We start from the raw sequence: 27,251 nt of genomic DNA, 5'->3' as shown, positions 1-27,251 counted from the left end.
CCTCTTATATGGTGAGTAGTCTGCCAGGACCCGAGAATAAGGAAGTCAGGTTCTCAAATGTGTGCCTAACGGCGGTGTGTTCGTCAAACGTAGATATCCTACGCTCGGCTTCACAGTGCCTTGGCACCTCATAAGGTTGACAGGAACAGACGCCATTGCTGTTTTTGTGAGTCAACCCAGCCGTAAGTAAATGCGCTTACTATGCCGGGAACAATAGAATAGAATAGGCTGTCGCTGTTGACATACCAAATCGCCCTTCTTATGGTGCCCTTAGAGACTAAAATGTGGTATTGATTAATTAATATAGTATGGCGTTATAGTCAATAATCGTCTGCAGCCCCAAATCCGCCCTTCGTTCGTCCTCGTCCCCGTCCTCGTCCCCCCCGTGAGGACGTCCGAGGTCTAGTTGAGCCTTTGCTCTTACCCCGTCCTCTACCCCCCCTGATGTCCCTCTTGAGTTGCCAGCATCTCCGTTAGGGCAGGCATTACTCCAATGCCCCGGTTCATTGCACTGTTTACACCATCAGTCACTATTGGATCACTTGGCTCGAGCGACTCTACATAGTTCCTGACCTTGAAACAAACACCTGATGTGTCGCTACTCGTGGTTCCTTCGTTTCTAAATTGGGTTCGGGGATTGGCATTGCCATTCGGGCACGCTGAAGAATATATGAGTATACGCCTTCGAACAAGGTACCAGGGCGTTCAAATATCCCTCACCATTGCTCCAGTGACCTGGTTGGTCACACTATGATCCCACTCATCAGTCCGATGTCTAATCTTTGATATGGGCTGCACACCTTGAAGCATCTACCCTGGCCTTCGTTTCTTGGCTGGGCGTGTGTTGTCGGGGTGAACCCACTGCCGCCGGCCTCACTCGCCCCGTTATCATCCCATTCAAAGAAGCCACAACGCGCCTGTTCCGAGTTTGAGCATGCCCAGAATGATCGGCCTTTATTCGGTCCATCCTTTAGCACAGTGCGCTGAACAGCAGTTAGCTTACAGCTGCAACGTCGACTGTCATCAGGTGGCTGGGTGGCACATGTAGGTTAGGTTCAGACTCTAAGCATAGATGGTATAATTACCATATGTTCGGTGGATTTACGCTTAGCAGGTATCGTGGATCGAGATTTCTGCACGGGCCTGGAGAAGCTATCTTCATTAGACTTGGAAGGGCCATCAAACCACTCGAAAAAGTCGCAGGTTCGGTCCTTCCCACAAGTGAAGAATTTACGACCTTTGTTAGGCCCCTCCTTGGTAACTGTTCGTTCGCCAGCAGGCTCTCCACATTGACAGGTAACGCCTTGGCGTGTTTCGCCGCCTGTTGGTTGCGTGGTACCCACCGTTCTACGTGTCGGCTGAGGTGCTAAGTTGAATCGCAAGGAATGTATTAGGGCTGGGCAACAGCTATATATGCGTTTCCAATACTCACCATCATCGGATTGGGCGGTAGACCTCCCGCCCCTACCGCGCCTCGCAACAGGCGATGCAGCAGCCCGCCCTCGTGTAGCGGTGCGTCGTCCACGGCTCCCACCACGACCTCGACCCCCATCATCATCACCATCACTATCGGAATCTGAATTCTGATTTTCGCCAGGAGGCCGTGGATTACCTTGGCCACCTCCCCTTCCTCTTCCTCCACCTCTTCCGCCTGCACCTCGACCCCCGGCGCCTCCCCTACCACCTCTTCCATTTGGGGCTATGGCATCATTATTGGTAGCTATTGGGCCACCATTGATACGTTGCCCGACGCTCTACAATATAACTTTTAGATCCTGGGCTCGAAAGGAAGTATAAGAACATACATCAACAACTAAATGGAATTGTTGTTTAGCGCGAATGAAAACCTCCTTGTATTGGTCAATACTCCGAGCCATCATCTCTGCTTTGGTAGTTTGGCGATCGCAGACCTGTACCATCATACGCTCGGTCTATGGCGAGAAAGTCAGATCATGAAGCGCTGATGTACAACAAATGGTGCATACCTCACGTCTCAATAGTGGTTTACTCAACGACTTATCAAACCCTATCCTATTGTAGCCTTCAATGAGGCCAATGCCTAGCGTAGAGGGCACGAGGTATTTAGTTGAGCCTTCCTGACGTGCGATCACATATTGGCGATCAATAATGGTTTGAATATGCTGAGCAATGGTTGCATCAGTTCCTATAATGGGTCGTCAATAAGTGCTGCATAGTTAATTTGAAGATAACTCTACCAATCCCATTCTTGTCCATCAAAGTAACCAAATCGGCTTCTGTCAATAAGGAGGGACTAGTAGTTTCGCCGTCCTTTAGCTCGCAAACGCTCGGCATGAATTCCTGGCCCTCCTGGAAATCAGGTAGGTGTTTTCCAACCCATTTGTCATATTTGTATACTTCAAGATAATTTCGCTCCAGAACAATCAGCCCTAGTAATGAATGTCAACATCGCCATCAATCATGAAAAACTCTGCCTTACCAGTGGCACTGAATTCTTCGTCATTTACTACGACATCGACTGTGGTTTGGAACCCTTCTGCGTCCTTGGAACAACAAGCCAAGAATCGCCGAGCAACATACTCGTAAACTTTTTTGGCCTCGCCCACCAGATTTCCGGCATGCGCGGTAGGATGGATAGGAGGATGCGCCTTATCGTTCTTTTTCCCGTCACGAGGACGCTGAAATCCGCCGTTTTGTAGTCTTGGTTCCATCAATTATATGCCTAATTTCGAACAAGATTCCTGCACTCACCCAGCGGCGAACCCACCCCAGTCAGGATCCACTGTCTGTTTAGCAATGAGACTATCGAAATCGAATGCTGATCAAACTGATCCGTTTCTGTGCGAGGATACGATAAAAACCCATCGTTGTATAATTTCTCCGCAACCTGGCGCATAGTTAGATATGTTTCAGGCAATCGGATTGTGGCAACATACATCCAATGCTTTTTTTGGTGTCATATGAAGGAGCCGAGACGCGGCCTTTTGAAGTTCAACAGTAGTCAACGGAAGAGGTTTCCTAGAGCACATTTAATGCGATACAAAAACAGTCGAGTTGATGGCTTACCATTTCTTGGTTGGTTTCTTTGTCACCTTTGTCACCCGTGCTGTGGGATTCTCTACAGTACCTTCATATAGTGCCAACGCAACATCAAACTCGAATACGTGGTGTCTTCGCCATGAAAAAGCAGTCTCCTCTTCATCATCGGCGTCCGGTGAAACGATGGAGAGATGGATGTACCAAAAAGGCTCTGGAACAAAAGCCTGTACCTGTTCGTATCGGGATACGACAAAGCCCAGAGTCGGAAATTGACATGGTCCTGTTTGATTAGTTCATTGAGTTATGGTCCATTGGATTTGGTTTTCAAGCTCACCGTAGGATATCAATCCCTCTTGCAGTTGCGGGAATCGAGGTTGTAAAGTGAGGGTCTGCATTCTAGTAAAAGCAGCACCATAACGCAAGTCCAGAAGAATGCGGGCTTCTACTGCGTCGGCCTGTGCACGGTCAAGGTCAACCGGATTCTGAGCAGCATGATGAATCTGTCTACTTTAATGTCAATAAGCTGGACGACGAAATAACGCCGAGAGCACGTACGCTGGAATAATAGCACTGAAACGAGCACGCTTGACTCTTATTCGGGATTCGATCGCAGACAAACCGCCTCGACCTCGGCACCAATATTCTCCCCTTCACGATCGCAATCCGTCCAAATCATCAACATTTGGGCACCCCGTGCTTCGCTGAGGAGATTCCTCTCGATACGTTCTCCATCCTGAAGTGCCTTAGCGCCACTCATAAAAGTGGGAGATATTACTTACTTTGGAAACTCTTGTCTCGATCGGTGCATCGAATAGTTGGAAAGGATCACAGGAGTTCCAGCTGCGAAGGGCAGATCCGAAATCTTTTTCCGTTAAGTGCCCAGAGACCGCAGTCATCGTGTAATTGTCTCCCGTCTTGGCATAATAGAAGTCATAGTTCTTGTGGTATGGCGACTGGGTGGGTCTCTATTTATCATGAGCTGAATGACTATTCATCAATCCATTTGGTAGCTCACACTAGTGAAATGACCCCCTGATAGAATCTGAGCGACCGATTTTGCGATGGAAGGTTTCTCCGCCACGCAAAGTACCTTCATCCTAGGCCCGAGATCGTGGCGGGCTCCAAGTAATGTGTATCCAATACTTGCAAACGCGTCCAAAAGTCACGTGCCAAATCGGTGCTGACCAATATATCTCAATTTAATTATTTTAGACATTACAGAAGACTTATAACTCAGTATGCGGTCAACATTGCTTCCTTCAGCTCGGTCTCTGCCACGGCTTCCTTTTGCTTAGCCTCTAAAAGTGCTTCCTCCAGCTCCGCGATATTCATCATTCGCCTAACCCCATTCTCCTCAACCGTTCCGAGTTGCTCAAAGCTCGCTAGGGATTCCCCTTTGGGTTCTCGTGCACGAAGTCCCCAACCGCGGTCGTTTTGATCCAGCACAGATCGTACAGCGGACGTGTTGATGTCCCGATGGAGCTCTTCTAGTTTGACAAGTTGAATCTCCATCCACCGGGCCCGCTTCTCGAGTGCTTGTGTGAGGACCGCAACGTCATCATCCCGCCAATTAGGCAAATCATCCGTGTTCTCTTCCAAAAACTCCTCTGCCTTGAGCATATCTTTCAGAACTCCGTCAAAAGAAGAAGTATCGTCCCAAGTTGTACGAGGGAGCGTACGTAGCATGTCCGAAATCGTCTGAGTGAGCGTTTCAAGTAGTTGCTGGAAAGATGTTACGGCTGTGTCAATCGTACCGGGAGTAATCGATTTGGCTGCCGAGCCGCCGCCTATAGATAAGGTAGACAATGCCTGAACGAGCGGACCATATCGCAAGGGCGTTGCCAGTTTATTGTTGTAACTCTGACTATCAAAGAATGCCAGCCGCTCTATTTCGTACTGGGCAGCAAGGTCAACGAGCATCCCGACAATTGAGGGCTCGGGTGGCATAGCTGGCTCAGCGGTAAGCGGAGTTGGCGGACTAGAGCCATCCTCAAAACGGAGCAGTGTCGATACAGGAGAGGAGGGGGCAGATGGAGTCACGGACTCGGTTTTTGCGGGCTCGTCTTTTGGAACCTTGACTACAGGACGGGGCGGCACCGGTTTGTTCTTTTTCTGTTTACGAGATAAAACGGGAACCTGTTCGACCGGTTCAGAACTTGGGATCAATATAGAGGGTTTAGGAACCGGGACAGTCTTAGTAGTGTTTGAAGAAACAGCTGGGTTGGACTTCCCGCGAATGGAGCCTGCGTTACTCTGATTACGTTCAACAGAGCTTGGCTTGGACACTGTTGGTGTGGGACGAGAATCGGATGTGGGAGTGGAAACCTTTGACGTTGCCTGCGAGCTGGGCTTTTTACCTGAGCGGTCGGGGGCCGCGTCTTTGGAAACCGGGACAGTGATCGTTGGTGTAAATTTAGTGGGAGCCTCAGCAGTATTAGGTGTAGAATTTGATGGAGAAACAACTTGAGAAATGTCATCGATAGCAGTCTTGGTGATAATTTTGGGGGCAGGTTTCGAGGTAACTTTCTTGGTAACTGTTGTAGAGGTCTTCTTGGCTGCGAGGGAAGCTGCCTTGGCATCGGCGGCAGTCACACGAGATTGAAGGAATGGCTGATTGGTTTCACGCTTGGTTTGAGTATCAGTTGAGGGAGGAGGGAGAGCAGGGAAGTCTGAAGCAGAAAGAGCTGGCGAATTAGGTTCGGATTTAATAATAGATGCTGTATACAAGGATTATTGATGTTAGTATTGCCACCAAGGGTTGGGGACAGAAGTGAAAAGGGGTATCCGCACATCAAAGAAATAGGAGCCGCTTCCTCATCATAGAGATCGCCTTAGTTTGCATGTGCGGTGTGCCCTTAAGCGCGAGAAGCAGAGAGGGCTCGGTATACGACAGCCACGTCCCAGACAAACGAAAAAACTCACCGTTGGTCAACATAGGCGAGTTGGCCATAGGACCAGTTGCTATCGGGCTGACATTTTGAGTCCCTTGGCGAGCTGGTTGTAGACGGGCAGATGGTATAAAGCCGGGTGGCGGCGAATACCGCCTGAGGGTGAATGCCCGGGGGGGATTGGTACCCAGTTGGAGCTACTGGCGGTTGACCAGGAGTGTTTGGACCAATCTGTGACATACGTGTCGTTTGCGGCAAACTCGGACCGGATGGGAACATTTCCCGAGGGGCAACGGACATAATAGCAGGATCACTAAATGGTTGGACGGTAAAGCGGGAATCAAACGTGTCTGAGAAGAGAAATTAATCGCATAGAAAGTCAGCGATACACAGTACCATACAAGGGTATTACAGGCGGAATATAAGTACCAGTCTGGGAACGGCGTGCATCAATGCGCGTACCGGACAGGTTGCCTCCAATATTCAACAGCTCCTTTAATCCGGCCGCATTCAACTCCATTCCATTCGGGTAGTGCTGTTGGCCAAGGCCAGGTGGGGCATAAAGCTGCTGCTGCTGTAGATGATTGGGCGGCATGTTCATCGGCATCATTCCTTGGTGACCATAATCGGGCAGGTTATGGCTGTACTGCCACTGCGCGGATGCTACTTGAGGAGACATTGGCACCTCAGGCGGCAGTTGGTCATGAAGACGCATAGGTGACGACGTGATGGCAGTACCATACCCGATAGACGTTGGCCCAGAGGAATCTTGGCGACGAGCAAAACCAAACCTCGAACTGGTGCGCTCAGCGGCATCACGCTCCGAATCGTAAGACGATGCTCGATTCGATGATCCCGGGCCGTCAGCAAATGGATTGAATGCCCCGGTATATGCTTGCTCATATCCACCAGGTCGAGTAGCAGAGAGGCCGGGCGGTGGAGGAAGAGAATTTGCGTCATTCTTCCTGAACGGATCGAAGAGTCCAGGGACAGTATGTCCAGGCAAGGGGCCAGGGATATCATCCTGAACGGTGCTCGCGTAGGGACCCGAGGCAATATCACCGCGGTTGTAGCCGCTAGAGCCCATGTTGAAACTGAAACTGAAACCACCCCGGTGAGGTTGGAGAGAGTACGGTCAAAATCTGGGAAAGGACTTTGTTGGGTAGACGCTGGCGGAGCCGCCTCTCTTCGTGCCCTCACGTCATCAAGCAACGCCTTGGCAGCACCGGACATCTGATATTGAGATTGGTTTGGACCAGCGCTAGAGGGGGGAGTCTGTGGACTAGATACAGATTGTGTTGTCGGAGTATGTTGAGGAATTGTTGTCAGACCGGGCGGTGGTGGGGGTAGAGATAGGCCAGGCGGTGGTGGTGGCATCGCGGAGGTAGCTGGTGAGGGCTTGGGTGATGATTGTGTGGGCATAGTAACTCCTTGCTCCTTGACATCTGGAGAGGGTGTATCTTCGATTGTAGTTTCTGCTGGTACATGAACGCTGGCAAGAGGGGTTGGTTGCGCAGCAGCCAGAGTGGGCGACTTGAAGGCATCACGTGGAGATTTCGAGGCTGTTGACGGTCGTGAGGGTGGGTTGGACAACCCAGGAGTGGATGGGCGTGAAGCAATCAGACCTCCAGTAGCTGCCGGTGTACTCGTGGTTCCAACTTCTGTAGATTTCCCCCCTCGTTCTCGATTTCTCTCTGCACCACGACGAGTTCGGTTCGGTGTCGCAGGACGTTCCGTCGCGGCACCTCGCGCCTTGGCAGATCTTTGCTGCCGAGTAGACTGTGCAGATGAAGCGAGTGACGCGGTAATAGCGGGGAATGCAGAAGAGGTCGAAGATGGGAGGATCGCTGGGGCGGGTGGCAAAGCCCCTCTATTTTGCCCCCAAGAGGCGCCTCGAGGGAGCGCAGCCCCCATGGGTGGGCCGGACGTAGCTGCACATATATTGATATTCTGATTTTCATTTACAGAAATAAATGACCAACCTTCGGAGTCTTCAGCACGTTTGCGAGGCGCAGGCGGCGGCGCTTGACGTGTCTCGCTATCCTTCATGGCATGCTTCCTGTATACAGGAGTCAGTTCCCAACTTCGGGTCCCAGAAATAAACGCACAATGTGGCCAAATCCTCCTTGGTGAAACAATCGCGTTCGTCGCCCCATTCGTGCAGATCCAAGCAAGAGTTATTCGTGCACTGAACACCACGGAGGAAATTAATGCAGTACTTGGTGGTCCCATAACTAGCCCGCATAACCTCTCCACCGCCACCAGGTGATGGACTACCATCGACAGCAGTGATCGCGCGAGCAGCATCCTCACGCCGATGATACGTAATGTAAACTCCTACATCGGCTGGACGGTTTAGAGTTGCCGCACGTTTGACCAAAAGTATCTTGGAGACCTTTCCATACTGGCCAAAGTACTCGGATGACCGGAGTGATGGTAGCAACTGGCAGCAATTTGAGCAATAGCTTTACACTATTGTGAAGTGACTTACTTCCTCTTTGGCGAAACGAGACCCTAGACCGGTAACATAGACTAGGTTCCGCTGCACGATTCGCACATTGGCCAAGTGACGGCGATTAAGCGCCTCAAGTTCCTTGCGTTCCTTGTCCCGCTTGCGCTTCTGGGCGTTCAATCGCTTCTGTCTGTGTTGTATGTGAGCCTGGCGTAACGATAAGACAGATATTTGAACATACTCTTCCGCAGTTACCGATTTGAACTCTGCGGGTTGTTCGGTATACTCCCGGCGGCATGCGGGGCAGCGTCCGTTGAGATTTTCTTTGATATGGTGCCAGCAAAAGTTGCAGATCTAATGACCCGTTAGATATCCGCAGCAAGTAAGTGTGTTGTAGACGCACTTGATAACCGCATGGGCATGGCTTGAAGTGCAAATCTGACAGGTCCATTTCTTCCAGGCAGAGTGGACACTCAAGATTCTCCTAAGAAACAAAATGAGAACATGGGTCAAGTTTAAAGCATATAGCATTTGCTACATACATCGTCGTCGTCGCTCCAGTACGCGTCCTGAACGCCGGCCAAGACATGGGACTTGGCGTGCGACGCGGTGATAGGGTGAGCATTCGCACTCGAGTGGGGCACATGTGGCGAACGAGGAAGTCGTGAAGACATAGCAAATCTGTCGGGTAACGATACAGCTGGATACTAGATGTAAGACTATGCACAAATGCAACCAACGCAGATGCAAGGAGAACGTCGAGCACAACAAGGACCGCAACAGGAAGTCATGATCAGGGGCACACAGCTTTCCGCGGATCCTGTCTACAAGTGGTCCGTGCGCAGCCCCCACCACCCAAGGTCAGATTGTAATAATTTAAATTAAAATGCGCATAGCATCGCGAGATGTAGTACGAGTGCAACTTGTAATGCATAGTTTGATTTAGTATGAAATACTATCGCATACACACAGCGATAACAGACCCGGCGCCCTATCCACTGCCTAGTCTCTGTAAATCACAAATCAAAGTCATCGTCATCAAGCTCCTTCCTTCGCTGGTACTGCAGAAGACAGAAGTGATTCATTATTGTATTTATGTAAATGTAAACATTTTACTCACAACCACCTTCTTCGGAGCAGCCTTTCCCTGTGATTCCTCGGCCTACTCATTCAGTCAGACAGGGAGCGGAACGGCATGCTCTATTTCCCCAACACACTGTTCAAGCAGGCCGATAAGCTGCTGCTCTGTCACACGACCACGTAGCTGCCCCATCTGCGCCATTCGTAGTAACATCTGCTCGATTTGACCGGATAGCGCCGGACGAACTAGAGAGATCCGTGCCACTGGAAGAAATTCATTATTATGCAAGGTCCCCAACTCGACTCACCGTTTACTTACAGCGCTCTCGTGCAGAAGAGTCTAGCACAGTAGCCAACAAATCCCTCTTCATCTGATCTTCTGATTGCTGACCCTCATCGCTCGCGCCCTCACCGGACTTTGCGCCCGAGAAACCGCCCGCTGGCATTGATCCGCCTGAGCCGCCAGCTTGTTGCTGAAGTTGGTTGAGACGTGCGGCACGAATCGCGGCAAGCTCTGAGTCATCCATAGTTGATGCTTCTGTAAGTTAAGCTATACGGGTAAGAGGCTTGAAAACACGGTTGTGGTTGTTCTCGAGAGCATGGCTTATATAATTTCAAATTCATTTACGTCCAGGATTACACTAGTGCAGAAGCTTGGCCGAGCCGCACACAGTACCAGTTTGGGAAGGCTTTATACGCTTGGTGGCTGAAACCATATTAGGCGATCTAATATATATGTAATTATTCTTAGAAGGACAAAAGTCTGCCTTCGTTGAAGTTGTACGTCCACTACACTGCATATATAGTATGTTTTACATTTGGGGCAAGCAGGCCACATGAACTTACTCAAAAGGAGCTAAGCATCGCAATAAAATCGAGAACCTAAGAGTACAAAAGTAACCGCCGCCGATTGCACAATAACTAAGACGGATTCAGATGACAAAAAAATTACACATCGACCACCAACGCTTCATCGAATGCCCTCCAAATAGGCGGCACATCAACGTAGGGCACAGGATTCCGTTCCCATTGGTGACCACGCTGGTTACTGAGCAGTCGAATGGGCGCCGAAGCCCTGTTACATTGAGAACATCGACTGTATTCAGATGACCCCCCAGCCGGTACCTCCAATTTCTTGCCTTTTTGGTCACTATCAGGAGTCATTGTCGCACGCACTTTATAATTAGTATCGCACGACCAGCCAGTATATCCGAACGCCCACAGCGCAACCCCCGGAGGGCGATACGGATCCTGGGTTGAACCGCCTCCATGCCCGCAAGGTTGCACTTGGTGCACATCAGTGTCCATCTTTTCGACTTTAATCTGCGCACTGTCCACTTGTTGTAACCTAGGCTCATCATTTCCGTTAAGAGGCGAGTTGACTATGACACCAGCCCCATGAGCATCATCCAGCGCCCAGCACTGTCGATCCTTGAGTAGGACTACCGCTTCCTCTGTCTGTTCGCCCTTGGGCGGTCCAATTCCTAGAATCGCAGTGCGCTTGAAAGTGGGAGGTTGCGCTGTAAGGATAACGACCCGGCGAGGAGGTCCCTGGTATTTGGGGGATGAGGAAGTTATAACTGATTCAGATCCTGATGACTCGAGAGGTGTTTTGCCAGTCGATGGAGCGTCTTTGAATGTTTGACTTCCAAGTGAGTCGCCAGGGGGCGACATTTCAACATCATCATAAATATCACCCTCGTCCATTGTGGAGGATTGTTCTGGCGGCACCGTGGAATCCTTTTCGGATGCTGGAGAGGTTGGCCTGCCATTCGCACAAGCCTCCAGTTGGGATTGAAGCCAAATCATATCAAGATCTCTCTCTAATTTTTCTTCTTCGGCATAGAAGTCCTTGATAGGGCGATAAGTGGCACTTGCTAGTCTGCGAGCATGATTTGAGTCCTCCTTCCAGCCTCTCCAAAGTGTACACCCAAGGAGGGTAATATCATCGATATCGACACGGGTACGATGCAAATAGTGTAATTTGCCAAGCCTTTCAATATTTTCGCCGTTGTGTAGCTTCTTGGGTGGGTTTTTGACGAGATTTTCTGCAAAATCTTGCATCTGTTGGCGTCCAATCGTCTGAAACACGAAACAATGAGAAAGTAGAAAGAGCTGTACCAACATCAAACTGACTATGGTAGACTGATAAAACTCATCTAGTCCCATTACATAGAAAACATTCTCGAAGCGCGTCAATTGGAGAACAATGAAATCTTGTAATTCGACGTCGCATATGCGCCCCATGCCCCCAAGCAGTACGAGGTTCGGAGCGACAGCAGGAAAGTCAAATTTTCCGTACTCTCGCCCAAAACCACAGTCGATTTGCATATGGGCATCACTCATGATTTGTAGTTTCATTGTAGGCGTACACGCGTTGATAGAGTTGAAGTGGCTAAGGATGGGTAGGTTCTGGATATGTTTGGTCCTGGTTAACTTCGTAGATCAGGGTCCCAGTGACATCATGTGACATCCATCCTCCATTCACCCCACCCCCTCGAACTGACTTGCTGTCTGCAATGGGAAAGCCTACCAAATCTATGAGACTTTTTGCTTTTCCCCTGACAAAATCTAGGGATCTTTCGGTCAGGCGATCAGGTCACCGACACCCTCTCATATACTACTATGCTCAAATGCCTAAGAAAACTGAACCGAATGGGCAATCACCAACTCTGTTAAAACGTGCACAGGAGAAAGCATCGGAAACGTGGAGTAATTGGGGGAAAGCGCCCGGTGGCTGGAAGGTATTCATCAAGTTGCGCCGCGCGTTTTCTTCGATCGACACTCTGATTGACAATACGTCTATCTATAGTTGAAAGTGCATAGCTATGGAGAGAAAATAGTGGATAGAATTGACTTCGAAGAGCTTGCACTTGCCTCGATCGATACCTCTCTCGGACCCAAAATTTCACAACTGGGTACACAGGAAAGCGAAGGCAAGAAATTATCCGAGAAACAGACCAAAACGCATACCGTTTCAGTATGTGACCCAGTTCGCGATTTGTCAAGATATTCTAATTTGTATACTTGGTCTAGATACCCTTGATATACCCACCCTCATTCATATCATCTATCGATCCAATAGTCAATCTCCGGGACCAGCTAGCGGCTCGCTCGCCCTTGCATCGTCGAAAAACGTGGTTTTGGGTCGGAATGATACCCTTTACCGCACCGTTTATGCTTATCCCAATCATGCCAAATTTGCCATTTTTCTTCTGTGTATGGAGAGCGTGGACACACTGGAAAGGTAAGTCCACTCAAACGTATAATAATTTTACACTAAGCTTTGCTTGTGACTATAGCGCATAAGGCTTCCACATATCTCCTTGAGCTATCCAACCAGGGGGCTATACAAACCGTTCCATCAGAAGACCTTGATAACATCTACTCAAATGCTTCAAGAGCACTTCCTGGCGCAACTCAAAGAGCTATCACAGAAAATGACGGTATTGAACATGATTCAAGCATTACACAGCTGTTACCCGATCCCTCCACGATATCTCACATTGTCGATGCCTATTCGCTGCCAAAAGAGGCAAAACGTTTGCTTCTACGCGCAGTTGAACAAGCTAAGACCAGAAGTCAATTCGACAATACGAAACCCGAGTCCTAATCTGTAGACAAGCGATGTCCCTCGGCCAATGATAGCCTTTTCGTTGATGAATATTTGGAACCACCAGTCCGATCGGTTGCTAGAACTGGCACCCACCTCTTATAACACAGCGACCCAATGCGAAACATTGTATCTATTGTATTAAATCACTTACTTAAATACGCCATAACGACTACACTTTATCTACCCTTGCAAAACGTATTTGTGTGTGTTTGCTTATATCATTGGGTGAACGGAGACCGAGAACTTAAACTGGAACGATGATATAACTAGCTACCTGAACACCTTACCATACCTGAAAGAAAAGGTTGCCTGTTCACTCTATGGCACAGCCACTAAAGCTTGCTATTATTGGGGGCGGAGCTTCCGCCTTCTACGCCGCATCCCGTGTTTTGTCCAAGTTGCCTGCAGCAATTAAGGACACCCAAGTACATGTTTATGACCGTCTATGGACCCCACATGGTTTAGTTCGATATGGAGTTGCCCCCGATCACCCGGAAGTCAAGGCGAGTGAAACTACTACTCGTTCTGCTTAGTGAATCTGACCTAGCCAGCGAACTCGCCTCGTGTGTGTTGTTACAGAATTGTACAAATAAATTTGATGCAACAGCTCTTGATCCTCGTTTTAGATTCTTTGGAAACGTACAGATCATTCCCTCGGATCTCGGCCGACAGATTACCAACTCTACCAAGGATGAGCGACGAGTACCATCGCATCCTCAACCACTAAACCTGCCGTTATCCACGCTTGCTCGGCATTATACCCATATTCTGCTTGCATACGGCTCTTCCTCTCCGCTCCTTCCAACTTTGGCAGACGATTCATCGGTTCAACCTACCTCCGCCCTTGACTTTGTTCATTGGTACACATCGCATCCGTACCCCGAAAGTCGTATACCACTGGAGCAATTTATCAAAGCAAAACATATCACTGTGATAGGTCACGGAAACGTCGCGCTAGATGTCGCACGCGTGATACTTTCACCTCCCGCCCGATTAGCTCCCTATGATGTTCCTCAAAGTGTTCTAGAAGTTCTCGAACAACTGCAAGTTCAGCATGTATCAGTCGTAGGACGCCGTGCCCCTCCTCAGGTTTCATTCACCGCAAAAGAAGTTCGTGAAATGATGAATCTTGAAGGGGTCGGAATGAATCCTATCGATCATAGCTTATTCGATATTGGCGCTGAAGGACTATCAAGACAACAAACTCGACTAATAGATTTGATGCGAAAGGGATCATCTACCGTTGCTGCATCGGCTTCCAGGACCTGGTCTCTTGACTTCCTTCGTTCTCCGTTGAGAATAACACCTACAAGCATAACCTACTCCCTCAATTCCCTATCATCTTCTCTCTCGGCAGTTCCAACCGGCCAAACTCAGACGGTACCAACAGACCTTGTTATTGCTTCAGTTGGATATCGTTCTCCAGCGGTCCACCCGGACTGGCATGATGAGCGTCTTGGTCGAGTCAGGCATGTGGACGGCCAAGTAGTTCGAGCAGATGGTACAGCAGTTCGTGGCGTGTATGCGAGTGGGTGGGCCGCAAACGGTGCGCGAGGGGTTCTCGCAAGTACCATGTGGAACGCATACTCGGTTGCCGAAAAAATTGCAGAATCTAGCTGCAAATACCGTACCTGATAACCAGCCCGAAGCTGGAATGATAGCCAAGGACGGGATTGTCTTGAAGGGTGAACCTGGCTTGCCGCTACCTCTAATAGAGGCCGGGAAATTGGTAGTCTCGTACTCCGACTGGAAACGGATTGATAATGAGGAAATTCGGCGAGGGGGTGAAGTAGGTAAAGAAAGGGAAAGGATGTCCTGGGAGGAAGTGATGGAATCCTTGACATTGAATGATGTACTGGTATGAACGTTATATATATGGGTTGAAACTTAATAAGATTAGAAGTTTGGCTGTCAAGCAGTACTAAATCATGTCTCTAATTATCAGAACACATATATAAAGGCGAATTAAAATCACAGACGGAAAATTTAGGCCGCCTGTATTAGGGACAGGTAAATATAACAACCAGAGTGTATTTTTGTATTGACAATATGGTTCACTAAAGCTTGGAGGTCGGTTTTTGTTGTCGGTGTTACAATAAGCGCCCATCCCGGGGTTGTGGTTCCAAACTTCACACTATTCTGTCCCTGAACTACTCCCCAGCTGATGAGCCACTCGCAAACCCTCGTGTTGAACATCTTTTATTAGTCGGTCAGGATACAACAGAGTGCGACCGAATTTCGACAATATTTGAATAGAGCTATGACTACTCGAGAGGAGAGACAGGTGATAGGTGCTCTCCACCGTGCTTCGAACGGCTCGGCCAATCTATCACACGATAGTAGCAAGAAAAGGTTGGATACGTTTCCAAACAAAAGTATATAATTGATGCAATCCGTTATAACCATCAAGGTCACGCGAGGATGACGCCAGTGCGGGTGAAACTAGCCGCCGTCGCACCGGTATTAGAGGGCCATTCACTGGAATAGGTCAAAGCAATTTACAGGAGCGCCGGGCTAATGATGCGAGAACTTTGAAGAGGGATCATGGCTCAACCATCAAGCTCACGGATAATCGATCGAATAAATACGAGGGAAGCCTTAGCAGTAAAGCATTCTCTTCCAGGACAGGACTTTTAGATGAGCCTTTTGGTAAAGGTGAGTGCACTCGAGCACTTCATACATACACTTCAGCCTAAGCTTGGGCCAGTGACACACGATGGTCAACCGCCTTCTCTATCTACTCAACAATCGTCGCCTAGCGTATCAAAAGCGATCAATGATAAAATGGACGGGGCGAGCGACAATGAAGCAACGTTCTCTTTCTCGATGATGCTCGAAGTTGCTTCGATACCTCTTGATACCCCAAAGCGTCAAGAACGTAGGACAAAGCAGTCAGAGACCCCAACAGTTGGTCACACTTCGTCGGATTTGGATCCTATGGACTGTATAGGAGGCTCTGGTAAAACGGTTAATCCAATTGACAACGCTTTCCACCAGAACAACGTCGATGACGATGGCGACGACGACGAAATTGTTGCGTGTGACCCGCCTGCCGCAAACAGGCAAGGCCCGAATACGTCTAAAGAGCTCTCAATTGTCAAAGAAGGCACGGTAAAAGATGCTGTCCGGAAGATCGAATCCAATCCATCTGCTTCGACTATTCAATCCTCTGGTCGTAGCGAGCCTAACCTGGATCGTTTTCTTGCACCAAAGTCAGCGGAACTACCCAGTCCTCTTACCAAGGTCACTAGGGGAACTTTGGGCAAGCCCGCGCCCAGCGGTCCCACGAGCAAGGGCCATCCTATATCCATAGGATCGACAAGGCCCAAGCCCGTGGAAGGGAAAATTAGTGGCCGCATGCAGGGCAAGCTAACATCAACAGGAAAATCCCAGGTAAGCGATTCAATACTCTATTTCATTGGATCTACTATATTATCAGTGTTACAGACCTCGCAGCTCAAAATACAAAGCTTAGGCGCTTTCCCGTTGACCGAAAAAAGGCCTCAGCAGCGTACGAAGCAGCGAGAGACCAAGCCATACCAAAGCCAGCTTGAATTGACTTTCCAGATTCAGGAGTGGTACTGTGACCCTAAACATTACGAGTCAAACACCAACCGAGACTCGTATTCTCTAACCGCTAGTGGGAGTATGTTAAAGATTGTGTTTAAAGAATACTCTACGATTACATCCCAAAGATTTTTGCATAATGGAGGGTGATATTGAGCGGTTCGAGGTCGAGCGATTCCGTTTTTAGAGTCTAGTTCCCTGACCAATTAGTCCTACTTCTAGGTGGTAGATACAGCTGAGGACGAATCGTATCTCTGGGATAATCCATCTCACAAGTCAGTTGCCTGCCAAGCGGGCTTGGAGAAGAGGTATATTTATGGATATTGCGAGAGTATTTTAAATACTACTACACTATAGTCGTTCCAGCTGGGTTAGGGATAGTAGCGTTTTTTTCTGCATCTCTTTGGATCCGACGATCCCGATATCCGCCACCTTTGGAAAGCATTAATTCGAAGAATGGCTGAATGGACGAAAAAGGATGTTATAAGGTAAGTACATAGATTGCCTGGCTGGATTGTATTGAAATCGTTTAATCAGGAAAAAAGCTATGGATGCTTTGGTGAAAGACGCAACAGATCGAAGCTCCGAGTTCACTTTCCACGTACCAAAAATCCAAGATACCAACAGCCCCCGCCAGCGCGAACCTGCAATAGATTCCAGGTAAATATTGATTGAATCTATACTCATCTCTATTCTCATTCTTTCAAAGAGCTCGCACAATGTCGCCTCTTTCAAAACCAAGGACGCGATCTACTGCATCCAGCTCAAAGCCAGGAGATTCAGCGAATGATCCGAAGTCGATTGTTGTTGAAGACCTTGACGAAGTGTACGTTGATAATTCGCTCTATTTGACAGAGAGAGCTAATCATGGACAGTGTCTTGGTGCATCCTACCGGAACGGGATCTGTCACAATCAATCGAGGAGAGCTGGCTCGTTTAGAGCCAGGTGAATTCCTCAACGATACCCTTATTGAGTTAGGCCTGAAGTAAGTTGCATTGAAGCAGAGATGTGTGTATTTGGTCTAAAATGTACACCTCCAGGATGTGGCTCAATGATCTGAGGCACAAAGACCCTAATTTGGTGGATCAAATACATATATTCAGCTCTTTCTTTTTCAAAAAATTAGATGCCGGGCCACGTAAGGGATGCGACTATAACAGTGTCAAGAAATGGACGTCTAAATTTAATCTCTTTTCGAAGAAATTTATCATAATTCCAATTAACGAGCAGTGCGTTTATCAACTATTTTGGTGGTTGCTGAACCTAATTTGCTCCAGTCTCCACTGGTATTTAGCAATTATTTGCTTTCCTGAGCACGTCCTGAAAGCGCCTATCCCACAACCATCGGCGCAGCCTTCGAGGGTGACCCGCTCGTCCGACACGACGGCCAAAGCGGAGCAACAAACGTCAGGAAGTGATATACTCGACGTGGATGAAATATCGCCTGTGGTCATGGACGCCGACTCGCCTACTGAACCCGGAAAGCTGGAAACCGACGCCGAACTGGCTGATCAATCTGGAAAAATGGCCATTGATTCACCCACCCGCTGAATCTCAGCAAGATGTGGTGGTTGTAGACCCCAAATCAGAAGGTCTACCAGAAGTCGAGATGATAAATGCGGACGAAGATAGTGATACAACAAAAGCCGACGGATCGTGCGTACCGTGATATCAATGCACTCTGCTATCTCCGCTAATTATAATGATTATGATAGTCATAAGACGTGGATACTGATACTAGACTCACTCGGAGGCAAACATGCTCGGACCGTTAGGATTCTTCGGGAATATCTTCAAGCCGAAGCTCAAGAAAGATACAAAAAGGTAGTAGACATTAAGGACACTCGATCAAGTGGTGGATTTGTCGATGACAAACATTTATCAGTACGTCCTAGTTACTTTGTGTAGAATTCTATCCTGACATTCGTCGCTAGGTGCCGGTACAACCAAACTGGTGTGATTGCGGGGTTTATCTTCTGCACTATGTCGAGGCATTTTATGCAAACCCTCTAGAAATAATTGCTCTTCCGCCTGTAAGTCGTCAACACACATGTGTTTGGGTCGTTTTCGATGATTCTGGTCGTGCATTATTTAGGGCAGGAAACGTAAACCCAAAGAAGTAGGGAGTCGCTATGATGAGCTATGGAAAACCGACCAAGTCAAAGAAAAACGAACAGCTTTTCGAGAGAAATTGCACGAGCTTTCTACTAAGTGGCTGGAGTCTAAAGCCTCGTCTCCGGAGAACACCGCACCCACTCCAGGAACACTCCCATCTAGCAATAATCCGATCTTGACCACCCCGCCTTACCTTCAAACCGAGGCATCTATTTTGGAAATCGATCCGTCTGAGGCCACGAGCATGACCAGGTCTGCAGTAGCCGAACTCCCCAGCTCGGTATCTGTTTTGCCACCTGGGCTTGGATATCCATCATCTGCAGCAGGGGAAGAAGCGCCGAGGCGGGCATCCTCTGATGATGTTGCCGAGGTTGAAGGGATAGTCCGCTCAGACCAACAATCGCCAATTGCAGAGAGAGTGGCGATGGTACCGGGAAGTAGCCAATCGTCTCTCAATATTAAACCCACTCGACGCGGTAGGAAGGGTGGGTCAAAACACGGATCGAAACTTGATTCAGAAAGCTCATTCGAATTGAACCGTGGTCCAGGGAGTTCGCCTGAGCTATAGTTGGTTTGCTAGAATGGTTATCTAACTATATCTCGCTTAGTTATTGACCGCCGTCGATGTACTTGTACTTTTAATGACATAGCTACGTATCCTACTTGAATACTCCACACCAAGGGAAGCAGCAATAGCTCGCTTTGTTAGCTAAGAGCCCCTTTAATCAAGCCGTAAAATATTTTCAGGGGCAACTAGTTCTATTAAAGCGGCTACGAAACTGGGCCTTATCTAACCTTGGTATGCTCCCCACCTTGCAATCGTAGCCTGTGGCATGCAACTCACTTTCCTGGCCACTCTGCTAGCGGCGGATAAACATGTACAGCCAGTTTGTATCTAGGTACTAGCGCCGTGCAATCCTTTTACAATTTTTGTTGTCCGCTGATTCCTAATGCCCCTCCCATCTCAAATTTAAACAAATATTATTTACACCCGAATTCTCCTATACATCAGCCTTAGCTCCGTTGTAATAGTGTATTGTGTGATCAGAGCATCCCGCTGGAGTATTATATCCGTAAGAGCCTTCATGAAGGTCTGGTAAGTGATCGAAAATAAAATTGTTGAGATGAACGTTTTGCTTACCCAAATTAACATAAAGTACTTGTCCTTCTACAGCATCTGTACATGCCAACCAGGCTGCATTATTTGGGCGGGTGATCCCGTCAATGGTCCTAAAGAACGTGTCAACGCTATGCCAAGGTGGTACCAATATACTCACCATGTAAGTGCATCTCCGCTCCATACGAATGTGCCACTAGTAGCGCTGCTGGTTTGCCACGATACTTTGAGTTTGTTGACCGTGCTATCGGCGCGCGCCTCGACGTTGGCATAGAGAAGGGCACCACTAGGTGTGATTTGGGTCAGCTTCCCGCCAGTAATCGCAAATTGCCCTTCAGATGCTTAATCAGAAAAATGACCACAGTGGATTATGTCTGTAACGCCTACCCGCAGTAGAGGCATCAGCGAGTACAGCATCGGTAGCCGTTCCTGGAGTATAAGATTGAAGATACTTGTGGAAGTTGGGTGGAGTCACGGCGCGAATCCAAAGATAGTTTGGCAAGAGTGTAGGTCCGACCGTTCCACCACCGGTAACAGTTGTAGTGGGTTTGGTTGTGGTAGGTCCAGCCGAGGTTTTGGTTGTGGTTGTTATCGTTGAGGAAGGTGGGGCCGTTGTGCTCGGACTACTGGCACCGGGGAGACATTGTGAATAATAGTCTGGGTGGAATTTGGGTAAACAACGAATCGCATATATGCATCTTAGTTACTTGCCATTAAGCTTGTTGCAGGTAGAGCCAGCCGCACACGTTGTTGCGCCGCTCCAGCCAATACCACCACACTGCCCGTAGGGTACAGATGGATAAGCCTCATTACTAGTATATCAACTATGCCATTTCACCCACCTGACCGTACAACGGGGCTGTAGACTGCGACAAGGCAGTAGAAAAGAATACACTTATAACTAGAAGGATGGAGCCAAGCATGTTGATATGAATATTGCAATCTGACACGCCAAGGATGTCACCTTTTATAGATGGAGAGTAGGAACTCTGGTATCACTTTTGGGCTGAAGGACTACAAATTGTCGTGTCAATTCGAAGAGAGGTTTTCCCGAATTGGTAAATACTCCGTGCACACCGAAATAACCTCGGCGCTCAAGCCAGGGTGGAAGAACACCGGCAAGTTCACGTCATGAAACGATTGAAACACGTGCGACATCTCCGGACAACGGATTAAAAACGTATGAATTTCGGGTATCTTCAAACCACCTATTAAAGAGGGACTACTTGGATCATTACCCTATTCTTCTTCTGACGACATGCGCCGATCCAATGCTCTAGCTAACTCAATAGCTCGGGATTCACAATCCTGTTATCACAAATAAGTATATAGCTATCTTTTGAATTGATTTTTCCGGACCTTAATGATAATTTTGAGGTAACTCGCGTTGAAGTCGACTGACGCACTCAACCAAGAACTTAGTAAGAGAGGTTTCGAGGAAGCGCCACTGACAGGGTTTGGACAGGAAAACACAAGCGAAAGACGACTCGCGACGCTGAATTCTTCCGAAGCCGATGCATCAAGAAAATACATAGGTGGAAGCTACTTTCGCTAAGTATAGCACATCGGATTAATATACATGTACTTACCAGATTATATGTGATGGAAACCGGTAACGAGTCTCGATTATTGAGGGGCTCGCCATCATCCCAATAGTCTGGCAAATCAAAGTCTCCTGCACCTGATTTACCTCCAGCTAAAATTCATATTCAGGCGAGGAAAGTAGGTTGGTACTATGATTGGACATACCAGATTGATATTTTGACTTTACGGCACTACTAAAAGCATCGCCGCCTCTGATTGCTTTGTCCGAATCGCGAGTACGAAATGACACAGGATTGGTTCTGAAAACAATACGGCCAGTGAAGAATAAAGTCGAATGGCACCACTTACCGAGGTATCCGAAGATCCCATAATGCTCCCCGTATTGCCATCCATAGCACATCGACCAAATTCCCAGCATCAGATATTACCAGCGAATCTACGTGAATAAGCCAAGACTTGTACCCTGGAACTATGGTGAATTGGGGGTTGGGTATCAAAAAAGATGCGAGCGCAGCGGCGCATTGATTCGAATATTCGAGGGAAATGTCGTCAATCGCCTGACCAGAGAGGTGTGGGTGAGACCCAGGGGTACTGGAGGCGGGTTAGCCATGTGATGTTAATAGAGGCCTTTAGTTATTCTTAAGACACTTACCATGCTACTACAAATTCAACTCGCCCACCGTCTTGTCCACTAGCACCTGCCAGCTTTGCCTCATTGGTCTCAACCTCTAGCTTAATTCCTGTCCATACTTCAGTTCCCCCCACTCGTGCACGAGCACTTCCATTTGTGGCCGGTGATACGCCTAATTCAACTCCTATGGGGCGATATTCGAACGTACCACGACCATCCCCTCTTAATTGGCCAGAGTCGGATGTTGTTGCAACCAAGGCAGAGCGTGTGTACGCTATCTCGGCTTTGGATAATGAATGCATAATCGGTGCAGGTTAGGAAGGAAGGGATCAAAAGTTTCAAATTGAAACGAAGGCAAAGCGCTTGCTGAATTATCAACTCGAGTGTGCACGATCATCTAATAGTGTAAGCGTACGTTCGCCAGGCCGCCTGGCGAAATGGTATCGCGTCTGACTACGAGTGGTATTGATCAGGAGATTGCAGGTTCGAGCCCTGCGGTGGTCAGTTTTGCTACCTATTTTCTAGTCGTTTTGCTAGTCAACTGCTTATTCCAGGGGCGCAACTTTTGTAGATCATATCCTGATATTAATTGGTCAATAAGCGTAAAAATCTCATAGCTAGCTTAATCTTTATTTGACAAGGCCGCCTGGCGAAATGGTATCGCGTCTGACTACGATCTGTACCAATCAGGAGATTGCAGGTTCGAGCCCTGCGGTGGTCATTTTGATGTTTTCATGCTAATTTTTATCCCAGATACTTTTGAACCGCCCCTGCCCCCAGTATGGATTTCCCGCCCCGCATCATTGTACACTCATGTGCAGCGGTAAACTACTGGTTTGGTCTCGGGGGTCTCGGTTGTCTGATCACAGTCCTTTTCACGTGACTTGGCGCGTCAGTCTCAGACCACAACTGGTCTCTGTAACTACGACGGACCAGCGCCACTATGTCTGAAAACGAAGTTGATGCTCTTGTGAGTACTAGCTTATACATGATACCTACCTATAATTGAATTAATGTCGAGGCGAGCGCGATATTTGACACGATGCTCGAGGACATGGTTCTTGGGATAGCGCTTGATGAGCATAAAGCGGGAATGAGAACTAGGGCGGTGTGTGCTATTTGCCATATGAGGTATGCTTTTCTCTTTATTAGAACCAAGGAACTTCAAACTGACTGTTTATCAATTACAAGGTGTAGACTCGAAGGTATGCCACTCCCGGAATAATGAATACTTCTGCTAAGATACCCAAAAAGAACACATCAATCAGCGCACAAATACTGGACTTCCCGGAACACCCAACTCGGGGAACACTCTTATCAATGGTGATGCAAATGGCGGGGCCAATAGTAATGGTAGCAATGCGAGCGGCGCTAAAGGGGAGCCGGTACCAATGGCAGACTGCATCAAATGCAAACGGACGGTGAGTTGTGAACATGGTCTGATACACGGCTCCCAATAATGGCCGACTGGATTGACGGATTTCGTAGATTGTGTCGACGAGATATGCGTCGCACCTTGCGACTTGCATGGGACTTGGAAATGCACGACGTGCCGGTCCCCGAAACGCTGCTAGTAAAGCACGGTAAACTGCTTCAGCCCGGGATGCACTGAACATTATTGACACTCGATTTTAGCGCCAGTACAGAGTCGGGTCCTGCCACACCAACACAACGCTCCGGAAGTGTCAACAGCGAAGATGTGCCGCCCCCAGTACCCGCGACGAAACCAAAGCCCTCCAAGAAGAAAAAGAGTACGAAGCCGAATCCTAAGTTTGTTAGCTTGATTCTGATCAGGTCTCGCAGAGCCAGAGCCATCAGCATCTGACACCACGAACGAGAACAACAAGCGTGAAGGGGCTCTACCAGCCAAAACGGCCAAATCGAAGAAGCAGAAAGTTGGAAAGGGTATGTTTGTTCCTGGCTCACGTATTCACCATGACCATTAATAGTCAGGTGTAAACAAAGCTGCGAATGGGAAACCACTGGCGTTTCAGCCTAGTGACTTGGAGGAGTTCGCTACCGTACACTGCTATATACCTGGTATTCTTACATACACTGATAAATTATATCGAAGGCCTCTGTTGCCTCTCCCTCCCGGAAAGCCGTCGTCCACAGTGTCTCGCGTACCTTCTAAGCTCCAAAATTCTCAACACCTATATCACCTTCAAACTCGAGCACAACGACGCCGACTCATACACCAAAGATCCCCCGGCAGCAGTACCTTCCTCTAACGGTACCGCCGTGCCTCCTAGAGTAGTTCGGGGAACGGGCCCCCCTCGGCCCTTGCTGGGGCGTGGGCCATCCATACCAAGGACAGTTGGAGCTGCAGCTGGTCAGTATCGGTTCTCAATCGCCGGTAAATTCTTGTTTCTGATCATGAGTAGAAAAACCTCACCCTCCGCCTCCAACCCGCCAATCGAGTGGCCGCACTGATGCAGATGGGGATGACGACCTTGTTGATACCGCTTCGGATTCATCGGATGATACTTAAGCGAGATGTTTGTTCCCTTCTCAAACTTCATCCCTTTTTATCCAACTCTAGTGAGCTGGCTGTTGCATTTTCTCCTGCTTCTCACATTTGATCCATGTTTAATTGGTTGTGTGTCCGATTCTCGCTGTCTAACTTGGTGTACTCTAGTTTCTTGCTTGTGTATTTCTTTGTGTATCAGTTTGGCCTACTTTATTAGACAAATAACTTGCCTAAGAGCATTTCCGTTTATCTATAACAGCATATTTGCGCATTTTTTAAAACGTACAAGCGAGAACAGTAAGCACTAAACCCAATAACGTTAACCCAATTGAAAATCCTTATCCCAGCGCCTTGCTCTCATGTAATACTCCGAGTAGGGAAGAAACACCATAAGCCAGCCATTACGGATAGTATACCAAGCATCATAGGTTGAAGAACCGCCACCCCTTTTGCATTCGCAAGGACACCCGTTACAAAGGGGTAGAGGGCCGAACCTATGCTAGCAAAACTTGACATTGTAGCCAATGCGGTCATATGGATCTCGGTTGGAAGGAGCTAAGAAACACACGTAAACATTGTGCATGTGAAACCAATCAGCCAATTGCTTACTTTGGTGGCCAATGAAAGGCTCGTAGGAAAAATCGCTATGGTATGTAAAATTTAAGTTACTGGAACATATATTCGCACATGTTAAACTTACGACCTAAAACAAATCCAACAATTGCGGTGCAAAACGCATTTCCCACAAATGACGGCACTTTCCAGACAAGGATTGTCATCAACAACGCAACGCCTGCATGATCCGTAAGCAACAAAATCGATTCCCATGCTGAATACGTACCGATGTAGATATGTACGAGGTGTTTCTCGCGCTTAAGACCAATACTACAATAAATCAGAGCGCAATTTGTTACTAACAACTAGTTTTCTATAATAAAAAAATGCTTTCGCCTTACTATGGAGACATTTGTCCAAGGAGGAGGCGGCCAACAGCGAGTCCACCCCAGAAACCTGAAATGAGTTAGGAATGTACCGCCTTGTGTACGTGCTAAGAAATAGGAACTAACCACTTGCAACATAACCAACGGTGTCTGGATCAGCGTTGCGCTCTTTCAAAAGGAACGAAACAACTAAGGCAGATTGAGAATTAGTATTTTTATTTATTTACGGGTGGGTACTCACTCCATCCTCCGGTTGTTGTTTCGCTCTACAGGATTAGAATTAACTTATGACCTTGTCTTATGTGGATGAAACTTACCCCTGTGTAAGTACATAAGAAAATAGCAAATATCCATACGATAGGTGAAGTCAAAGTCATCCTCATGGCTGGGCGGAGTGAGCCATCCGAAAATGCCAACCAATGTTCAAACCACATACCACTTCTCTCTCCAGCGCTTCGTGATCTTGAGTGCCGATGCGGAGAGCCTGAGACAGTCGTTTCTCCACTATCATTGCCGTGTCCTTCAAGCTCGATATCTTCAGCCCCTTGGCGGAGTAATTCAATAGCTTTAGCCTTTCTTCTCTGAACTCTGTGGTGTGGTGTGGAAAGTATACACAATGAGGATGGTATTGAGACAACTCAAGCAGACCGAGATTATGAAGAAACGGGGCCATTCCCACCCTCGAGCAAGTAACGTCTGACCAACCAGAGGAGAAGCAAATGCGCCAACTCCTACAGGTACATCTCTGAGCTTTGTAAAAGGGGGAGAAATAAAAACGCAAACCATAAAAACCATGTAGCCATCCTATATATGCGGTGCTAAGTATACGAGCACTTTACTTGAGCAAACACGTACCGAGATACCTTCCCGCAGACTTTTGTGCAGCAACAAACGCGTTGTATTGACCTAGTTTTCGTGAGAGCGTTAGGCCGTTATATATTCAACGCTAGTTTATCAGAGATGACTCACCACTCAACAATGAAATACCAATACCAGAAAATCCAAATCCTATTATCATAGCGGGAAACGGTGCTTTTGCTGCAGCGATCGTGAAGTAGATGGCTTGGGACAGCCCACCAAAGAAAAGAACACCACAGCGTCCCTGAGAGAGTGAGACACCGGTCTGAACTCTGGATATATGCGATGGAAATACAGGGAAATAACGGCGATGGCGGGCGGCCAGGGAGAACCTACCGAGCCCATTGAACAGTGGCTCTATGATAGCGGTTCCAATCGCAAAACTTGAACACGCTCATGAGTCAGCTTGGGTTTTTATAACTGAAGCTTAACATACCCGACGGTTGAAGCGACAAAAAGTAGCGAGACTGTGAGATAATCGACGTGATAAGTTTCCTCAAAACGAGGTAGTACGGTTCCGGTGACTTTATGAACTAATTTCAGCTCAAAAATAACGATAATTATCACAGTTACGTACTTCCATCTGACCACCCAGCGCAGAAGAAACCAAAGAAAGATAGCGCTAGCCTGCGTTTAAGACGGGGTGTGTCGGGATGTGAGCTTGCTATATTTCCGCTTGATTCGAATGCATTTTCAAAATAGTTTTCGCGGGCAGCAGCGGGCGTGTTGGTTCCGGAGTACCCAGGAGTAATAGATCCAGGAGTATATCCGGATATACTGGCACTTTGTTTGTCGATATACAAGCTTGGTAGTTGAGATAATATGGGTATCTCAGGTATAGTGGTAGGTTTGATGTCTTCTTTGACTGGAACGTCGGTATCCTCGGTGTCGACAGCATTCTCTGGCGCGGCAGGTACCCCTGTCATGTCAAGGACACTCCGAACGCTAGTTG

At 48.0% G+C, this 27,251-nt stretch overlaps 10 protein-coding genes across 10 annotated transcripts; 4 read left to right on the top strand and 6 right to left on the bottom strand.

Moving 5' to 3' along the window:
• Positions 1-298: 298 nt before the first annotated feature.
• Positions 299-4,114, bottom strand: RhiXN_02186 (DNA topoisomerase 1; the record flags this gene model as incomplete). Its single annotated transcript, XM_043322005.1, has 19 exons — positions 299-511; positions 574-659; positions 721-748; positions 801-1,031; positions 1,086-1,366; positions 1,433-1,754; positions 1,806-1,931; positions 1,986-2,164; positions 2,217-2,408; positions 2,459-2,679; positions 2,731-2,781; positions 2,841-2,866; positions 2,916-2,997; positions 3,046-3,298; positions 3,353-3,518; positions 3,574-3,588; positions 3,638-3,751; positions 3,798-3,983; positions 4,034-4,114. 19 exons carry the CDS (start codon positions 4,112-4,114, stop codon positions 299-301), a joined length of 2,853 nt encoding a protein of 950 aa, XP_043187828.1.
• Positions 4,115-4,251: 137 nt separating this feature from the next.
• On the bottom strand, positions 4,252-9,032 carry RhiXN_02185 (CCR4-Not complex component, Not1; the record flags this gene model as incomplete). Its single annotated transcript, XM_043322004.1, has 11 exons — positions 4,252-5,735; positions 5,941-6,062; positions 6,094-6,256; positions 6,336-7,006; positions 7,075-7,837; positions 7,889-7,965; positions 8,015-8,349; positions 8,398-8,548; positions 8,600-8,712; positions 8,762-8,842; positions 8,901-9,032. 11 exons carry the CDS (start codon positions 9,030-9,032, stop codon positions 4,252-4,254), a joined length of 4,092 nt encoding a protein of 1,363 aa, XP_043187827.1.
• Positions 9,033-9,374: 342 nt separating this feature from the next.
• Positions 9,375-9,965, bottom strand: RhiXN_02184 (uncharacterized protein; the record flags this gene model as incomplete). The annotated part of the gene is made up of 4 exons (XM_043322003.1): positions 9,375-9,419; positions 9,479-9,520; positions 9,686-9,702; positions 9,758-9,965. The coding sequence occupies 4 exons, from the start codon at positions 9,963-9,965 to the stop codon at positions 9,375-9,377; spliced, it is 312 nt and encodes a 103-aa protein (XP_043187826.1).
• A 421-nt stretch (positions 9,966-10,386) lies between these two features.
• On the bottom strand, positions 10,387-11,784 carry RhiXN_02183 (DNA topoisomerase 1; the record flags this gene model as incomplete). The annotated part of the gene is made up of 2 exons (XM_043322002.1): positions 10,387-11,520; positions 11,575-11,784. The coding sequence occupies 2 exons, from the start codon at positions 11,782-11,784 to the stop codon at positions 10,387-10,389; spliced, it is 1,344 nt and encodes a 447-aa protein (XP_043187825.1).
• Positions 11,785-12,071: 287 nt separating this feature from the next.
• On the top strand, positions 12,072-13,051 carry RhiXN_02182 (potassium/hydrogen exchange-like protein; the record flags this gene model as incomplete). The annotated part of the gene is made up of 4 exons (XM_043322001.1): positions 12,072-12,182; positions 12,251-12,418; positions 12,475-12,685; positions 12,741-13,051. 4 exons carry the CDS (start codon positions 12,072-12,074, stop codon positions 13,049-13,051), a joined length of 801 nt encoding a protein of 266 aa, XP_043187824.1.
• A 323-nt stretch (positions 13,052-13,374) lies between these two features.
• RhiXN_02181 (uncharacterized protein) lies at positions 13,375-16,771 on the top strand (the record flags this gene model as incomplete). Its single annotated transcript, XM_043322000.1, has 8 exons — positions 13,375-13,561; positions 13,602-13,617; positions 13,681-14,600; positions 14,671-14,843; positions 15,261-15,406; positions 15,465-15,709; positions 15,762-16,447; positions 16,502-16,771. The coding sequence occupies 8 exons, from the start codon at positions 13,375-13,377 to the stop codon at positions 16,769-16,771; spliced, it is 2,643 nt and encodes an 880-aa protein (XP_043187823.1).
• Positions 16,772-17,077: 306 nt separating this feature from the next.
• On the top strand, positions 17,078-19,305 carry RhiXN_02180 (Ulp1 protease family, carboxy-terminal catalytic domain protein; the record flags this gene model as incomplete). The annotated part of the gene is made up of 10 exons (XM_043321999.1): positions 17,078-17,109; positions 17,159-17,281; positions 17,331-17,447; positions 17,497-17,607; positions 17,663-17,851; positions 17,900-18,028; positions 18,108-18,278; positions 18,338-18,506; positions 18,557-18,655; positions 18,718-19,305. 10 exons carry the CDS (start codon positions 17,078-17,080, stop codon positions 19,303-19,305), a joined length of 1,728 nt encoding a protein of 575 aa, XP_043187822.1.
• Positions 19,306-19,738: 433 nt separating this feature from the next.
• On the bottom strand, positions 19,739-22,332 carry RhiXN_02179 (3' exoribonuclease family domain-containing protein; the record flags this gene model as incomplete). Its single annotated transcript, XM_043321998.1, has 9 exons — positions 19,739-19,967; positions 20,015-20,186; positions 20,242-20,480; positions 21,140-21,162; positions 21,214-21,396; positions 21,444-21,550; positions 21,604-21,698; positions 21,748-21,990; positions 22,052-22,332. 9 exons carry the CDS (start codon positions 22,330-22,332, stop codon positions 19,739-19,741), a joined length of 1,572 nt encoding a protein of 523 aa, XP_043187821.1.
• Positions 22,333-22,467: 135 nt separating this feature from the next.
• RhiXN_02178 (uncharacterized protein) lies at positions 22,468-24,521 on the top strand (the record flags this gene model as incomplete). Its single annotated transcript, XM_043321997.1, has 14 exons — positions 22,468-22,530; positions 22,585-22,622; positions 22,672-22,730; positions 22,784-22,853; positions 22,967-23,000; positions 23,052-23,161; positions 23,222-23,235; positions 23,285-23,451; positions 23,519-23,613; positions 23,666-23,781; positions 23,834-23,935; positions 23,984-24,028; positions 24,105-24,362; positions 24,415-24,521. The coding sequence occupies 14 exons, from the start codon at positions 22,468-22,470 to the stop codon at positions 24,519-24,521; spliced, it is 1,278 nt and encodes a 425-aa protein (XP_043187820.1).
• A 336-nt stretch (positions 24,522-24,857) lies between these two features.
• Positions 24,858-27,225, bottom strand: RhiXN_02177 (major facilitator superfamily transporter; the record flags this gene model as incomplete). The annotated part of the gene is made up of 13 exons (XM_043321996.1): positions 24,858-25,055; positions 25,110-25,144; positions 25,201-25,293; positions 25,342-25,385; positions 25,457-25,511; positions 25,568-25,630; positions 25,683-25,707; positions 25,759-25,826; positions 25,878-25,985; positions 26,297-26,347; positions 26,411-26,682; positions 26,736-26,823; positions 26,877-27,225. The coding sequence occupies 13 exons, from the start codon at positions 27,223-27,225 to the stop codon at positions 24,858-24,860; spliced, it is 1,449 nt and encodes a 482-aa protein (XP_043187819.1).
• Positions 27,226-27,251: the final 26 nt, after the last annotated feature.

The sequence above is a fragment of the Rhizoctonia solani genome, chromosome 16 (assembly GCF_016906535.1).
Source record: "Rhizoctonia solani chromosome 16, complete sequence".
NCBI lineage: Eukaryota > Fungi > Basidiomycota > Agaricomycetes > Cantharellales > Ceratobasidiaceae > Rhizoctonia > Rhizoctonia solani.
This window is presented reverse-complemented; position numbering and strand designations above follow the sequence as displayed.